This window comes from Nerophis ophidion, linkage group LG02 (assembly GCF_033978795.1).
Source record: "Nerophis ophidion isolate RoL-2023_Sa linkage group LG02, RoL_Noph_v1.0, whole genome shotgun sequence".
NCBI lineage: Eukaryota > Metazoa > Chordata > Actinopteri > Syngnathiformes > Syngnathidae > Nerophis > Nerophis ophidion.
Genome location: NC_084612.1, coordinates 27,370,719 through 27,389,517, shown reverse-complemented (window position 1 = coordinate 27,389,517; position 18,799 = coordinate 27,370,719). Strand labels below are relative to the sequence as shown.

General features: G+C 43.1%; 1 protein-coding gene across 2 annotated transcripts in view; it reads right to left on the bottom strand.

Annotated features, from left to right (window-relative positions):
* The window catches only part of hipk3b (homeodomain interacting protein kinase 3b), an 85,654-nt gene that overhangs the window by 34,582 nt on the left and 32,273 nt on the right, over positions 1-18,799 (bottom strand). For both annotated transcript variants that reach the window (XM_061880622.1, XM_061880628.1), the window contains exon 2: positions 9,539-10,823. In XM_061880622.1, coding sequence (XP_061736606.1) covers positions 9,539-10,823 — 1,285 coding nt within the window. The remainder of the gene's footprint in view (positions 1-9,538; positions 10,824-18,799) is intronic.

Genomic DNA, 18,799 nt, shown 5'->3' with positions numbered 1-18,799 from the left:
GGATGCTTAGAAAATACATATATCTAACTTTGTATATTGGAATTAGAACAGATGATGAAAAAACATACTGTTATGTCAAGCTGTTTTTGTATTTTCTTCTGGCTGCTTCATCATCTTTAGAATCATATGAGCTATTTTAAGCAATCCTTAAACTTACTGCTCCCTCAAAGAATGCTCTGTGCGAGGCATCTACAAAGCAAGCAAAGTTTGTGTTTTGATTCCAGTAACAACGTATATAGTATAGGGCAATGGCGATTGAAGGTGCAAGGGAAGTTCGGCTTCTCCTAAACTGTCAAAACATTGACTATCAAATATGTACTGTTGTGTTTACATTTCATTGATGAAATATGGGTTTGAACACGTTCAACTTTTGTTGAGAATAAGCTACTCGTCAAGGGTCACGACTTTCTTCTCATTCCTTAACGCAGTGCCACAGTATGTTAAACTGTGTTAAAGCTCAGCATCCAAATACCTCAATGGGGAAGCATAGAGAGGGTTATTCCACTGCAGGTAAACTATACAGACTTTAGATAAATGACCAGTTGTGCCTTGCTTATCGGAAACTCTGTGTCTTCGGAAGTCTATGGAGCATTAGGCTGGCCTCAGCAGGTCAGAACACTGGGCTTCTGCATAATGATTTGATGATCTGGCCAAGTCCGTTTTTGATTGACAGAAAATGAGCAAATCAGCAATTTTGTAATATAAAATTACAACCACAGCATTTTTCAAGTTTAATTCTTATATTCCAATTTCATGTGGAGACTTTTCTAAATTATTTTAGGACTTTTTCCACCAAAAGTTCAGGAACTTTAAGTTGTTGGAACCGTTCACAGTCCGGTGTAGTTTATACAAATCAGGCTAAAAGCATTAGGATGAGTGATGGAGTATGTTTTTACATTGATACCATGTAAATAAACATACAATAATAGGCCATTTTTATTTTACTATCGTGCAAGTAAAAAAAAAACTAAGCAATGACATACAAAATGTACCAAATTTTACATAAAGTCAGGCTTCCCCTCAGTAAATGATGAATTCATGAGGGACAGGCAAAACATGAGCTAGAAAATATCCATCCATCCATCCATCCATTTTCTACCGCTTATTCCCTTTTTGGAGTAGCGGGGGGCGCTGGCGCCTATCTCAGCTACAATCGGGCGTAAGGCGGGGTACACCCTGGACAAGTCGTCACCTCATCGCAGGGCCAACACAGATAGACAGACAATATTCACATTCACATTCACACACTAGACCTAGAAAATATATTTTCTTAATTGTAGCCAACTTTATTTCCGTGAATAAACCTATGAAAATAGAGCAGAATATTGACATGAATGTCGCCAAAGCTCTGAGATGACACGCAGCTGCTCTCTTCACTTCCTGCCCTACAAAAGTACAGCTAAATACAACCCATTCTATTTTCAGCAACTTCCTCAAACAACAAAAAGTCATAACCGTCATTGGCAAGTATTTTTCAACCAGGTTTTAATGTGAACTCCTGCTCAGACTGTAGACACAGTCAATGGAATGGTGGGAGGGGGGGCAAAGGTACTGCCCACAGGCCGTATCAGGCCTGCGAACAGGCTTAATCCGGCCAGCAAGATCTAAATATAAAAAGGAGCTGCATTTTTTTAATGAAAGAAACTGCTGTTATAAATGTTTCTACTGGATGTCGCAATAGCAATTCAAATGTAACCCATGTCCCACATGACAGTGTTTAAAGATGATTGTCAGCGCAGGTGCAAGCAATCAGCTGCTCCTGTTTTGGCTGGCAGCAGATGGCAGCAGTATCAATCTTCAATACCTTCTTTCATTGTAAATTATCCACTCAACAAAACGTCAAGATGCAAAGACTCAAGTCAACTTCACCATTATCTTTTTAGTTAAGAGTTCCATGCAGCACTTGCAAATAGTTAAACACACGATGCACACCCTGAACTCCATTGTAAAAATGTGTGTTTCAACATTTGTAGTGTTTGTTCTATTTTATGTTATGGTAAAATCTACTATGTTCTCATTGGTTAAATTTGTAGTAATGTTAACCTGATTTTGGCTATGGTGTCATTTTTATAATTGTTTTTGTTTATATTATAATTGTAACATTTGAATGATTATAAATGAATGTGCTGTAGCAGTTGCGAATTTCACCAATGCTGTGGTTTGAGGAAACACTTGCTTTTCCAAACGTCTTGAACGGTGAACTGCCAACATGAGGATGCTAAACAGGAAGTGCTTAAAGTTCAATTTATTTGTAGATACATTGAGATTGAGTCTAAGTTCGTTGTGTTCTTCATGGTGTTTTTGAAACTGTACCATTTTTTCTCTCAGGCTTTTCAACTAACTTGAAGTATTTTGCCAAGAGGATTATTTGTGATTTTTTTTTATTTTTGGCCAAAGTAAGACAAAAAAAACAATCTGAAGTTGTCTATATTTTTAAGTTTTAATGCCATGATTTTACCAGTCTAGCCCGTGTGGAAATAAAAAGAGTTTGACACCAATGGTTTTGAGCGTCTCTGTGAAATTTTTTCTACGGTTGCCTAGAACAGGGGTTCTTAATCTTTTTGACAGAAGGCCTTTGACACTGTTAACCACTCTATACTGTTGGATAAGCTCAGAGCAATCGGATTTGATAAAACCTCATTGAGCTGGATGCAATCTTACTTGGAGGGGAGGAAACAGGTGGTAGAGGTGAACGGCAACGCCCCCCCCTCTCAGTAAGCTGTGGAGTCCCCCAAGGCAGTATATTAGGGCCTTTACTCTTACTAATATACGTAAATGACATGTCATCAGCATGCCACTGTGAATTGTTCCTGTTTGCGGGTGACTCGGCCTTGCTGGTATCCGGCAAGGACAAGTCACAGGTGGAACAAATACTCAGTGCTGAACTCCTTAGTATTTGCATCTGGCTCGCTGACAATAAGCTATCCATACACTTAGGTAAAACGGAATCCATCCTATTTGGGTCCCAAATCAATCTCAAGAAAGTCAGTGACTTCACTATAAAAGTGGGTGACATTGTTATCACCAGGAAAGATGAGGTCACCTACCTAGGTTCCATTCTAGAGGCTAATCTTTCCTGTGATAAAATGGCAACCAATCAATCAATCAATCAATGTTTATTTTTATAGCCCTAAATCACAAGTGTCTAAAAGGGCTGCACAAGCCACAACGACATCCTTGGTCCCGGGGACCAAGGTAATCAAAAAGGTCAACCAAAGAACATGACTTCTCTACAGAAATTTCCTCTTCGATCAACAAAAGCACCTTTAAGATTCTAGCGGGAACTCTCGTTCAACCCTTTTTCGATCACGCTTGCACCTCCTGGTTCCCCAGCACCTCCAAAACCCTCAAATCTAGACTCCAAACATCCCAGAACAAGTTAGTCAGGTCACTTTTAGACCTCCACCCCAGATCACACCTCACTCCGACCCACTTCTCCAAAGTGGGCTGTCTATAAAATCCACTAAACCTCCCTGATACCGGAGTACATGTCAAACTACTTCCTTAAAGTAAGTGACCGCCACAACCACAACACCCGGGGGAGCTCCACAAACCACTTTAAACCCAGATTCCAATCTAACAAAGATCTTAATTCATTCTCCTTCTATGCCACATCAATGTGGACTGCACTCCCAACAGGTGTAAAAGTAAGCGCATCTCTATGCTCCTTCAAAACCGCACTAAAACAACACCTCCTGGCAACTTCAACCCTTTACTAAAACCTTCCTCCCTCCACATCCCATCTCCCCGGATTGTAAATAACCAAATGTAAATAATCAAATGTATTTATAATGTATATACTTGTTCTTATGCTGTCTGAACTTATATGTTCTCTGCTCGCTGTACATATCCTACTAAGTTAGACCTACACTGCTTCAATGTCCATTTCTCTGATGATGCAATTGTTGATGACTGAAGTGCTGATATCAACCAAACCCTCCTCATCCCACCCCCCGGATTGTAAATAATGTAAATAAGTCAATGTATATATATATATACTCTGATGATTAACTTGTGTGATGACTGTATTTTGATGTTAGTATATCTTTGTACCATGAATTGATTTAGGTGGACCCCGACTTAAACAAGTTGAAAACTTATTTGGGTGTTACCATTTAGTGGTCAATTGTACAGAATATGCACTGAGCTGTGCTATCTACTAATAAAAGTTTCAATCAATCAATCAAGGGCACAACTTTTCCTGGTCACTTTAAGGCCAGTTTTCAATTAATGTGTTTTCTGGTTACAACATGATTAGGATAGGATTAGGATGTAATATGGTAAATGGGTTGTACTTGTATAGCGCTTTTCTACCTTCAAGGTAATCAAAGCGCTTTGACACTACTTCCAAATTCACCCATTCACACACGCATTCACACACTGATGGCGGGGCCTGCCATGCAAGGCGCTAACCAGCACCCATCAGGAGCAACGGTGAAGTGTCTTGCTCAGGACACAACGGACGTGACGACGTTGGTACTTGGTGGCGATTGAACCAGGGACCCTCGGGTTGCACACGGCCACTTTCCCAACTGCGCCACGCCGAATATACAGTATGTAATACATTTTATTGTGTGGTGTGTATCAGCAACTTTTTCATATCTTAATTTACTTTCCTTCCATGAGTATATTCATTGTGCAAAAAGTGAAAAATATTTAAAGGCAGCGTGAAAGCCCTTCATGTAAACAAGTCAGCACGACCCCTTTCATGATGGCAGTCACTCATGTATGAGAAAAGGTGAAATCAATGTTATATCACGTGCATGGAAAAGAGGGCTGTTTTTCAGTGTATACTGCTCTTCTTATATAGCTTAAGTGGTCTTTGAGTAGAGATTAGTAACATATTAATTACATCAAACAATTTTGTAGTGGTGTGTATCCTTGTTTCCTCAAAAACATAATGCACTACAGCCTTATGAAATATGTATGCCTTACTTGCCAGGAATCTTTCAGTTTTAACAAACATTCTACTGCAATGTATAATGTATTACTTATGCAATGCAGCCGTTTAGAGAAGACTATTTAGGCAAGGCCGATTTCCTCTGGCGTTTTCCTGCTTCACAAGTAATAACATTAACAAGGTTCAGTGGTAAATTGTACTGTTTTTATTTTGTTTGGTGCCAATGGTGTCAGTAGAAACTAGGGCTGCGGTGATAAATCAGTTAAAGCGACTAATTTTATTAAAAAACTAATATTCCATTTATATTTTGTTGCCTCCTCTCTGAGCTGCCACCTTACTGTGGTAGAGGAGTTTGCGTGTCCCAATGATCCTAGGAGCTATGTTGTCTGGGGGCTTTAAGCCCCCTGGTAGGGTCTCCCAAGGCAAACTGGTCCTAGGTGAGGGACCAGACAAAGAGCAGCTCGAAAACCTCTATGAAAAGTAAAAACAAAGGACCCAGATTTTCCTCGCCCGGACGCGGGTCACCGGGGTCCCCCTCTGGAGCCAGGCCCGGAGGTGGGGCACGATGGCAAGCGCCTGGTGGCCGGGCCTGTACCCATGGGGCCCGGCCGGGCACAGCCGGAAGAGGCAACGTGGGTCCCCCCTCCAATGGGCTCACCACCCATAGCAGGGGCCATAGAGGTCGGGTGCAATGTGAGCTGGGCGGCAGCCGAAGGCAGGGCACTTGGCGGTCCGATCCTCGGCTAAATAAGCTCGCTCTTGGGACGTGGAACGTCACCTCACTGGGGGGAAAGGAGCCTGAGCTAGTGCGCGAAGTAGAGAAATTCCGGCTGGATGTAGTCGGACTCACTTCGACGCACAGCAAGGGCTCTGGAACCACTTCTCTTGAAAGGGGATGGACTCTCTTTCACTCTGGCGTGGCCGGCAGTGAGAGGCGACGGGCTGGGGTGGCAATTCTGGTTGCCCCCCGGCTTAAAGCCTGCACGTTGGAGTTCAACCCAGTGGACGAAAGGGTAGCCTCCCTCCGCCTTCGGGTGGGGGGACGGGTCCTGACTGTTGTTTGCGCTTACGCACCAAACAACAGTTCAGAGTACCCACCCTTTTTGGGTACACTCGAGGGAGTACTGGAGAGTGCTCCCCCGGGTGATTCCCTTGTTCTGCTGGGGGACTTCAACGCTCATGTTGGTAACGACAGTGAAACCTGGAGAGGCGTGATTGGGAAGAATGGTCGCCCGGATCTGAACCCGAGTGGTGTTTTGTTATTGGACTTCTGTGCTCGTCACAGTTTGTCCATAACAAACACCATGTTCAAACATAAGGGTGTCCATATGTGCACTTGGCACCAGGACACCCTCGGCCGCAGTTCCATGATCGACTTTGTAGTTGTGTCATCGGATTTGCGGCCTCATGTTTTGGACACTCGGGTAAAGAGAGGGGCGGAGCTTTCTACCGATCACCACCTGGTGGTGAGTTGGCTGCGATGGTGGGGGAGGATGCCGGACAGACCTGGCAGGCCCAAACGCATTGTGAGGGTTTGCTGGGAACGTCTGGCAGAGTCTCCTGTCAGAGAAAGTTTCAATTCCCACCTCCGGAGTAACTTTGAACATGTCACGAGGGAGGTGCTGGACATTGAGTCCAAGTGGACCATGTTCCGCACCTCTATTGTCGAGGCGGCTGATCGGAGCTGTGGCCGCAAGGTAGTTGGTGCTTGTCGTGGCGGTAATCCTTGAGGGATGCCGTCAAGCAGAAGAAGGAGTCCTACCGGGTTCTTTTGGCTCATAGGACTCCAGAGGCAGTGGACAGGTACCGACAGGCCAAGCGGTGTGCAGCTTCGGCGGTCACAGAGGCAAAAACTCGGACATGGGAAGAGTTTGGGGAAGCCATGGAAAATGACTTCCGGATGGCTTCGAAGCGATTCTGGACCACCATCCGCCGCCTCAGGAAGGGGAATCAGTGCACTGTCAACACCGTGTATGGTGCGGATGGTGTTCTGCTGACCTCAACTGCGGATGTTGTGGATAGGTGGAAGGAATACTTTGAAGACCTCCTCAATCCCACCAACACGTCTTCCTATGAGGAAGCAGTGCCTGGGGAATCTGTGGTGGACTCTCCTATTTCTGGGGCTGAGGTTGCTGAGGTAGTTAAAAAGCTCCTCGGTGGCAAGGCCCCAGGGGTGGATGAGATCCGCCCGGAGTTCCTTAAGGCTCTGGATGCTGTGGGGCTGTCTTGGTTGGCAAGACTCTGCAGCATCGCGTGGACATCGGGGGCGGTACCTCTGGATTGGCAGACCGGGGTGGTGGTCCCTCTCTTTAAGAAGGGGGACCGGAGGGTGTGTTCCAACTATCGTGGGATCACACTCCTCAGCCTTCCCGGTAAGGTTTATTCAGGTGTACTGGAGAGGAGACTACGCCGGATAGTCGAACCTCGGATTCAGGAGGAACAGTGTGGTTTTCGTCCTGGTCGTGGAACTGTGGACCAGCTCTATACTCTCGGCAGGGTTCTTGAGGGTGCATGGGAGTTTGCCCAACCAGTCTACATGTGCTTTGTGGACTTGGAGAAGGCATTCGACCGTGTCCCTCGGGAAGTCCTGTGGGGAGTGCTCAGAGAGTATGGGGTATCGGACTGTCTTATTATGGCAGTCCGATCCCTGTACGATCAGTGTCAGAGCTTGGTCCGCATTGCTGGCAGTAAGTCGGAAACGTTTCCAGTGAGGGTTGGACTCCGCCAAGGTTGCCCTTTGTCACCGATTCTGTTCATAACTTTCATGGACAGAATTTCTAGGCGCAGTCAAGGCATTGAGGGGTTCCGGTATGGTGGCCGCGGGATTAGGTCTTTGCTTTTTGCAGACGATGTGGTCTTGTTGGCTTCATCTGGCCGGGATCTTCAGCTCTCACTGGATCAGTTCGCAGCCGAGTGTGAAGCGGCCGGAATGAGAATCAGCACCTCCAAATCCGAGTCCATGGTTCTCTCCCGGAAAAGGGTGGAGTGCCATCTCCGGGTTGGGGAGGAGACCCTGCCCCAAGTGGAGGAGTTCAAGTACCTAGGAGTCTTGTTCACGAGTGGGGGAAGAGTGGATCGTGAGATCGACAGGCGGATCGGTGCGGCGTCTTCAGTAATGCGGACGTTGTACCGATCTGTTGTGGTGAAGAAGGAGCTGAGCCGGAAGGCACAGCTTTCAATTTACCGGTCGATCTACGTTCCCATCCTCACCTATGGTCATGAGCTTTGGGTCATGACCGAAAGGATAAGATCACGGGTACAAGCGGCCGAAATGAGTTTCCTCCGCCGTGTGGCGGGGCTCTCCCTTAGAGATAGGGTGAGAAGCTCTGTCATCCGGGAGGAACTCAAAGTAAATCCGCTGCTCCTCCACATTGAGAGGAGCCAGATGAGGTGGTTCGGGCATCTGGTCAGGATGCCACCCGAACGCCTCCCGAGGGAGGTGTTTAGGGCACGTCCAACCGGTAGGAGGCCACGGGGAAGACCCAGGACACGTTGGGAAGACTATGTCTCCCGGCTGGCCTGGGAACGCCTCGGTATCCCCCGGGAAGAGCTAGACGAAGTGGCTGGGGAGAGGGAAGTCTGGGCTTCCCTGCTTAGGCTGCTGCCCCCGCGACCCGACCTCGGATAAGCGGAAGAAGATGGATGGATGGATGGATATTTTGTTGCTTTGACTAAATTGTTCATAGAAAATAAAATGCAGACTGTGAGGAGCGCTCGGAACCCGAAACTTTAAATATGCTAATATAGTTTCTGCACAAAAGCTGCAGTGTGTGCTGTAATCTGTGTTGCAGCGAGCAGCAGAGAGTTTACTTTTTTTTTTTAATACGCACATGTTAAAAGTGCAATTCCAATGTTGATCATGTGAATTTTACTAAAAAAAAAAAAGAATAAAGGTAATGGTAAATATACACATGATTGGTTATTTCAATTATTTTATACAAATTAAGGTTTTTAAGTGTGTTTTATCAGATTACTCAATTAATCGAACAAACTAATTGATAGGGTACTCAATTATTAAAGTAGTCGATAGCTGTTGTGTTGGTGCAAACACACAAAAGCGAACCAAAAATATTTATAAGTATGGACTAAGCACACTTAGTTGGTATTTTAGGTTCCTCCAAGACCTTGGGGGAACAAACAAGACATTTCCCAATGCAATCACCTACAGTTGTTGAAAGGGGTAGAATGTGAAGTCACATCCCAAATTAAAAATATTGCAGCGTTAATAACAACATACAACACAATGTAATGATGTACGTATGATGTAAGTGGTAATTTGTGTAAGTAACCAAACAATGTTAAATTAACGACAGCATACATTTATACAAAATAATATCCATAAATCATTTTAGTAATTAAAGGATGAAACCAAAATGCAAAGATGAAATCGCTTCCAATTACATAACATAATTTCTTTCCCATGCTATGGGGTCTGAAAAATGTGTCGCAATAAATACAGTGAAGTCTTTCTTTTTAAGTGCAAGTGGTATGTGGCTCCTTCCCTAGCAGGATGTTGTGCAGCATGGAGACATTTCCTTGTTTTGCTTGAGGAAGGACATTTTTAACCCAACAGTTTTACCACCAAACGATACTGGCTGCAGCTGCATTAAAAATAATTTTTTACTGATTTGTACTCACCTATAGTACCGAGACTGGAGGTACGTGGAGCAGACCGCTTTAGACACATGGCTAGCTGAGCCAAAGTCTATCACCTTCACCCTGTAGGGTTGCCTCACTGGATCCACAAGCATAATGTTTTCAGGTTTTAGGTCTGCATGAATGAGACCCATCCCCTTCAGCTTTTTCAGAGCTGTGGCCACCTGCTGTAGCACGGGTCTAATTACTTTCAATGGCAGTGGACTGAACTTGTTCTGCTTCAGAAAATCATACAGGTTCTGCTCGAGCATCTCAAACACCAAACAGGTGTGGCTGCGGTGTTGGAAGCATTCAAAGGCTCGCACCAGGTTGTGCTCATCTGCGTTCTCCCCGCTCAGACGTGCGAGGATGCCTACTTCTATTTGACCCTGTCGTGCGTATGAAGGATGATTCTTCAGGATCTTAATCGCCACGACCTCGCCCGTGCCTCGTTTCCAGCACTTTACAACCTGGCCGAATGTGCCACGTCCCAAAAAACCCAGCACTTCGTAAGTATTCTTCAAGGAGCAAAGAACCTCATGCTGTACTACCTGATAGTCCCCATCACATGCTCTCGCTGCCCCTGCTGCAGCCTGTTTGGAAGGCCCCCCTACTGCCCCCACGGTTGCAGGTGCAGTCGTTGCTGCGTTTCCTACATTCGCTGTTTGCAACATGGCGGGCAACATTGACAGTTCCTCCACAATCTGCATGGTGCTTCCTCGGTTATCCAGCTCCTCACTTTTACGTTTCTGTCCACATCGCTGGGAGCTGTCAGCCGAGTTCAAACCTTCACCGTCTGCCTCTGTGACACCCTCTTCCTTCTTTTCTCCACCTCCCTCACCTCCTCCACTGCAGCCCTCTCCCCTTCCCCCTCCTCCTGCTCCTGCTGCTCCACTGCTGCTCCCACTTGCTGTGTCTGCCTGCTGTTGCTGCTCCTTGTCCTGCTTGTGGACAACCCCTGCTTCCTGCCGCTGCCGGACAGCAGCTGGGCCCAAAACTCCACCCCTTTTCCCGGGCTGTTGTCTTTGGACACCGCGCACCACCACAGTCTTAACAGGGAAATCTGGCCCTGCTTTCCCGCTCGTCGTCAGGTCTTGGCACAAGAACGAGCGGGCTTTTACTGGGTGGACAATGCCAAGGTTTCTTCTGTTCAGATAAGTCGGCGGATGTGCCCTCTCATGGCACACACAGCTGCTGGGCTCAACTTTGAGTTTCTTCACACTACAAAAGGCACTTGTCTGGGTTTGATAAATGTGTGGTGGGTAAACCAAGACTTGTGAGGCCATACCTGCAAGAAAGAAGAAAAGACTTGTCAATATATTGATTGCGTTCATCATGTCATCTCAAATAGATAGCTGCAATATTCCTCTGTTCAGACAAAGTTTTTTGTGTAAGAGTTGTCAGCAAGTAGGAAACACATTCTACACAAGCAACCTTGTCTGAACACAAGAACATTGCACCTAACTGGGAGTCAATATTTAAATACTTGGTATATAATTTAAAACATTAGCATTGATAGCATTAATTTCATGAGAAAAAGTTGTAATATAACAATGAATAATTATCCTTTCAACACAAACGTGAACAGTCTGAGCAGTTAAGAGACCTGCTGTATATTATTCAGGATATACCTTCACATTTCATAAAAAGACATAAAAAAGGTGATTTCAGTGTGTTTTACTTCTTTCTCAGGAACCAACACAAACATCTGCACAATTACAATAAACTGCTCATACTGATCAGGGTTTCAAATTGCTCTACTTTTTCAGTTTTTGTGGAACTTAAAAATCTAACCAGACACAAAACTCAACAGTAATTGTGAATATTACAAATTTATTCGGTTTCATAACAAGAGATGGGGAAAAAACCTTAAAGGCTGCCTCAATGTACAATAAGCAGACCTTGATAGCATTGCTAACAATGTAGGTTGTGTCTCATACTGATAGTAGGGCTGTACGAGTAATCGATTTTAAATCGAGATCAGATTAATGAATTATGAGGAAAAATAAAAAATAAATAACATCATCAAATCAATTTTTGTGTTCATTATGTCCCGTGCCTCCAAGCGATCGTAAGCTTCTCCTTCCTGCGATAGCGCTCACCATAGACATTTGGCACTCCCCACACACGTTTCAGTGTTTGCCATATATTCATTTATTTGTGGCCACAGATTCAATTTGCTCCGTCCAAAATACATATTTTGGCTCTTCCAGTTAGCCCTTGCTGATAAACATATTAGAATGGAACTAAGGTGGGATGTGTCGTAACTACGTTTCTCAATACATTTCATGCGCATCTGTTTTGCCAGATAATAAGAATTAGGATAAGGGAGTTGTGTTTTACAAGTAAAAGTATGCAAGAAGGGTGCAGGATAAATATCGAATAGATAATATGAGGAAGTATGACATTATACCACTTCTGATACAAATAATATTTTTAAATGTTATTTATTTATTTATTTTTAATCATTTCTACTGGCGAGATTACCCATACTGTGCTGTGGGTGGGTTAGGGCAGTGGTTCTCAACCTTTTTTCAGTGATATACCCCCTTTGAATTTTTTTTTAATTCAAGTACCCCCTAATCAGAGCAATGCATTTTTGGTTGGAAAAAAAGAGATAATGAAGTAAAATACACCACAATGCCATCTGTTTCTGATTTATTACATTGTATTACAGTGCAAAATATTGCTCATTTGTAGTGGTCTTTCTTGAACTATTTGAAAAAAAAAGATATAAAAATAACTAAAAACTTGTTGAAAAATAAACAAGTGATTCAATTATAAATATAGATTTCTACACATAAGTAATCATCAACTTGAAGTGCCCTCTTTGGGGATTGTAATAGAGATCTGGATTCATGGACTTAATTCTAAAAATGTCTTCACAAAAAAATAAATCTTTAACATCAATATTTATGGAAGATGTCCACAAAAAATCTAGCTGTCAACACTGAATACTGCATTGTTGCATTTATTTTCACAGTTTATGAACTTACATTCACATTTTGTTGAAGTATTATTCAATAAATATATTTATGAATGATTTTTGAATTGTTGCTATTTTTAGAAAATTTAGAAAAAAATCTCTCGTACCCCTTGGCATACCTTCAAGTACCCCCAGGGGTACGCGTACCCCCATTTGAGAACCACTGGGTTAGGGTAAGCCAATCAATCACAAATTTAGCGTGCTATTTGCGCCAAACGTTCTGCAAACATTTCAGCAAAAAACCTCAACCTTCAACACACCAAACCTAATCAGCCCCCTGAAAGCCAGCATCACTATGTCCGTGTTTTGAAATCCTACGAAAACGACTGTGCATCCAAACAAGCGGCTCTAAAGCCGGCCGCCAAGAAAGGTATGCACAAACTACAGTTGATGTAACCTGACTCTCGCCAGATTCTTGTGGTTCGTTGAGCTCCACACATGTGTTAGGGTTAGGGTTAACCCTAACCCTCCACTACAAGGGTCTGGCGAGAGTCAGGTTACAGTTAATGTGCAAAGAGTGCAGAAAACCTCCAGAAACACACAACTCAAACTTTCTAAGTAGTGCAAAGTGCAAAGAAGAAGACTTTAAATCGTGCAATACGTAAACCATCCATCCATCTATCCATCTTCTTCCGCTAATCCGATGTTGGGTCACGGGGGCAGCAGCCTAAGCAGGCAACCCCAGACTACCCTCTCCCCAGCCACTTCGTCCAGCTCTTCCCGGGGTATCCCGAGGCGTTCCCAGGCCAGCCGGGAGACATAGTCTTCCCAAAGTGGCCTCCTACCGGTCGGATGTGCCCTAAACACCTCCCTTGGGAGGCATTCGGGTGGCATCCTGACCAGATGTCCGAACCACGTCATCTGGCTCCTCTCGATGTGGAGGAGTAGCGGCTTTACTTTGAGCTCCCCCCGGATGGCAGAGCTTTTCACCCTATCTCTAAGGGAGAGCCCCGCCACCCAGCGGAGGAAACTCATTTCGGCCTCTTGTACCCGTGATCTTGTCATTTCAGTCATAACCCAAAGCTCATGACCATAGGTGAGGATGGGAACGTAGATCGACCGGTAAATTGAGAGATTTGCCTTCCAGCTCAGCTCCTTCTTCACCACAACGGATCGATAAAGCGTTGGCATTACTGAAGACGCCACATCGATCCCCCTGTCGATCTCATGATCCACTCTTCCCTCATTTGTGAACAAGACTCCAATGTACTTGAACTCCTCCATTTGGAGTAGGGTCTCCTCTCCAACCCGTAGATGGCACTCCACCCTTTTCCGGGCGAGAACCATGGACTCGGACTTGGAGGTGCTGATTCTCATCCCAGTCGCTTCACACTCGGCTGCGAACCGATCTAGTGAGAGCTGGAGATCCTGGCCAGATGAAGCCATCAGAACCACATCATCTGCAAAAAGCAGGGACCTAATCCTGCAGCGACCAAACCGGATCCCCTCAACACCTGGACTGCGCGTAGAAATTCTGTCCACAAAAGTTATTAACAGAATCAGTGACAAAGGGCAGCCCTGGCGGAGTCCAACCCTCACTGGAAACGTTTCCGACTTACTGCCAGCAAGGCGGACCAAGCTCTGACACTGATCGTACAGGGAGCGGACCGCCACAATCAGACAGTTCAATACCCCATACTCTCTGAGCACTCCCTACAGGACTTCCCGAGGGACTCGGTTGAGTGCCTTCTCCCAAGTCCACAAAGCACATGTAGACTGGTTGGGCAAACTCCCATGCACACTCAAGGACCCTGCGAGAGTACAGAGCTGGTCCAAAGTTCCAAGACCAGGAGGAAAACCACACTGTTCCTCCTTAACTCAAGGGTCGACTATCCGGCATAACTTTCAACTCAAATACAAACAAGGCATCAACAGAAGTATCCCACACTTCCGTTTTCTAAAGTAAACTGTACAGCAGATATGGGCAATCCACAGCAACAATACAATTTGCTTGAGTGTCTGGACAGGACAGATAAAAAAAGTCGTTTTTAAGAATTATTACAAATAGGAATGGCGACTCTTCGAAAATCTTTTTTGGCACGCCTAGTAGCTTACAACTAATAAAAGTGCATTAAAATGCAGTTTGAATTTGAGGTAGTGTAAAATAATGTGTACCAACACATAAAACATGTTGTATGATTATTTCAGGAGCAAAATGTTTATTTATCCACAAACTCAAAGTTGATTTAGTTGAGAGAAAGGGAATATATGCAGTAGGGATGGGCGATATATCGAATATACTTGATATATCACGGGTTTGTCACTGTGCGATGTACAAAATGACTTAAATAATAAGTGTGTTTATTCTCCCAGTCGGGACCAATACAGTAGTTCAGTCACAAAGACATGTGAGTGCCTACAAGTCTGCATTCAGTGCAGGATTACTGAGTCTGTCACTAAAGGCGCTGCTCCTTTACGATGTTGTGTTTCAACTTCTATGCTAGTGTTAGTCATATTTCTTTATTGTATTCTTCTGGCTGCACTTCCAGCTGTGTAAGAGCAAAGAGACACAATGCTGATTGAACATTAAATACGTTGTGACGTGTTTGACTATAGTAACGGTGAAACGGGATGTCGATCACATACACGGACAAAAACACTTTCACAAAAACACACGCAAACGTACGCAAACACACACCTATTCACAGACAAACACCAGATCATGGTCAAAAAAGGTGGATTGTTCCATGCAGGATAATACCATGCGTTGTTGCTTTCCTACTGTTTACTACTATGGTAAATTCTGGCAGACATTTCCGCCATGTTTAAAATTTTGGTGAAAATGCGAAAAGCTGATCACTATGATCGATCTTAAATGAATCGCTATTATCGATCACGATCATGTAATCGCAGGACCTTTATATGATATAAGGTTTTTTGGCAAAATATAAGGATGGTGTGAGCACACACCCCCTCCCTTTGTTTGTAATCCTCATACTCCAATAACTGTGTTAACCAGCTCATAGAAAACATATAGCTAATAAAATAGTTTGCAGTGTTGTGCTTAAGAACGCCTTTGCCACTCGGACCAATCCACTGTAATCCCACCTCCTCCACACAGATAACTAACTTTGCAAAGGTTTTCCTGACCTTTCTCTGTGGTTGCAATGCATCCTACTGCACGTCTCCAGGCAACCAATGGGGAGATAAAGCATCAGAGAATAGGACATCTCGATAAAAATTATAGGGTTTTCCGGAGAAGAACCTAATGTGCATTTGCGTTAATTCCATTTAATCCTATTATAGTGATCTAATAGCCAACCATTTAAATAAGCAAAGTAGTAAAATACAGTTTTCAATATCCCCCTAGTGACCATCCATCCATTTCCTACCGCTTATTCCCTTTTGGGGTTGCGGGGGGTTTTCATTCCTTGGAACCATGACCTCTTGTAGTTTCATTCTGAGACGGTTCATTCTCAATTATTAACTTTTGTCAACTAATACACTTAGTGAAATTAGTTTATCTTTTTACTAGTACTACTAGTCTTAGTGTCAAAAAAGCTTAAATATTTGGTAGACCGAAGTTGGTTATGACCTTTAACGGTTAAAAAACATGACAAACTACAACCTGAAACAAATCCCATCATAGTTCTGTCCCAAAATTCCACAAGTCAATATAATAATATTATAATAATCATTAATAATCTTTTGGGTAAAACTAAAGAAAGCCCATCTAAAAGCTTGAGAAACACAACTCACTAAATCACAGAAGTTTTTCATCCAAAATTGTCCCACACCAACCTCTGCTATTTTCATGTTCACCATGCCCGAATTGCTTTAAGTAGCCTACAACAGCAAAAAACAAAAACATATTACATTTACAATATTACAAATAGGTTTTTAGTCATGTTTATTCCTAGGTTCAACCCAAAAATCATAAAACTATTGCATGAACACTAAAAAAAAAAACAGAGCCGAAGAATATCTAGCGCTGCAAGATGCAAAATCCATAACAACTCCTTTCCTCTAAGTTCAACAAAAACACTGTTTGAATTACCAGACATTGGACACAGAATATGGAGCTGAAAATGGCAATTGGTGGGAAGGTAAAAGAATTGCAGCTGTTGCTATTATTATAAACTAGAAGCTAGAGACTCTCTTGGTCAGCCATGGGGCTTCCACTATGGCATTGCATTACATCCTTCAAAGCTGTAGAAGCTTTCTCTACAACCTTCAGTTGCCTTGTAATTACTCAATGGTGACCTTTTGAATGAGATCGACTCAAAATTGAACTTGCCAAAAGAATAAACACTACACACCTGTCCACAACAAGCAAATGGTGCTGAGTAAGAAATAAGGGCACACTTAAACGGGGACCTTTGATTCCCCCCTTTGCAGATCCTCACTTAAACTGATCTGCAGATGTCAGGTGAAGCAAATGCACATCATTGATTCAAACACACTAAATTAGGATCAAGATTGGCATCATGCTTCACCAAAAACTGTTTTAGCCATTGTTAAGGACATTCAAAAATCACAAACAATACAATGTCATTGGCCCAGATTACTGATTGCTGATTGGCTATGTGGTTGGGACTTATAACAAATACACATTAAAAGAAGGTACAGACTGGTTTTAAATAATTTTAGTACTTAAATTACTTAGGGTGTAATCTGGTGTTATGTGAAAAACTTAAAAAAATAAAACCAATTAAAATGAAATAAAATAAAATAAAATTAATAGCATTGGTGTGCCCTCCAAACAGAATACAATAGACAGAAATGCAGTTATTAGGTTCATTTTCCAAAAGGTTATTGAAAGAAAACTTTGGACCAAAATATTAGAGCTTTGTAAAAGGTGTTTGTTTACCAAGCCATTTTTTAGCATTAAGGTTAACCAAATGTTCATCGTACACTCAATACAATAATAGCCACATTAGGGATGTAATGATAAACGTTAATGACAACTGGGGTAAAACGCCCGACGGTTAGTATTACCGTTTTAAATAAAAAAAATTTAAAAAAACGTGATTGGTGACTTTGATAAACTAACGTCATTCCCCACTGATAAACGACATACCCCAATCTAAGCTTGTATGAACCAAATACTGTCTGAGCATCCAAGCTTTTTATTTGTGCACATTGAACATGCAAGTTGTGCTCTCGAAACAGTGTGTGTGTCTTTCTGACAGTGTGATCGAAAATTACAATACTGAGGAGTTTTTAGAGAGGTGTGAGACGACGCAACACCCAACAGGAATAAAAAAATAATAACATTGTATTTGTTACACACTTTTGGTTATTAAAAATCTTAAAGTGCTGCAGTACAATCAAATATTTAAAACAAAAGCTTAGCCATTAAAACATAACATATTAAGACTGGGGCGGTATAACTTGGTTGGTAGAGGGGCTGTGCCCGCAACTTGAGGGTTTCAGGTTCGATCCCCGCTTCCGCCATCCTAGTCGCTGCCGTTGTGTCCTTGGGCAAGACACTTTACCCACCTGCTCCCAGTGCCACCCACACTGGTTTAAATGTAACTTATATATTAAGTTTCACTATGTAGAAGCGCTTTGAGTCGCTAGAGAAAACCGCTATTCAGTGGTCTAGTGGTTAGAGTGTCCGCCCTGAGATCGGTAGGTTGTGAGTTCAAACGGCCGAGTCATACCGAAGACTATAAAAATGAGACCTATTACCTCCACTCAGCATCAAGGGTTGGAATTGGGGGTTAAATCACCAAAAATTATTCCCGGGCGCAGCACTGCTGCTGCCCACTGCTCCCCTCACCTCCCAGGGGGTAGACAAGGGGATGGGTCAAATGCAGAGGACAAATTTCACCACAACTAGTGTGTGTGTAACAATCATAGGTACTCTAACTTAACCTAAATTTAATTCACTTCACTTCACTAAAACACTTTCAGTAAACCATAACAAACATATAACATGCAAAATAATGGGTTTTCTAACAAGTGTGTTTTTAGGTGTAGTTATTTAAAAAAAAACTCAAAAGATGTCAGTGTTTGTATAAGTACTTTTTGAGCACATACAACTATTGCTGGGTTGCATATGACGTCAGGTCTGTTTTTCTTTTTCGCGGCTTAATTCACATTAAGGTCAAGCAGCTTGAGCGTACCATTAAAACAAGTGCGAGTGACTGTAGAGTTGAGTAGAAAATGCTATGTTGTTGTTCTGTTCTTGGGTGTTCCAGTCGTTCAAATAGATATAGGAAAGAGCTTCATAAAGGTAACAAAATCAGCGAAAAAATTAAAGTGTGTCAAAAAAAAAAAATGGCTCTTAAAAATATCCCTTTTATCATTTTGTGGAATACAATCGGACTATG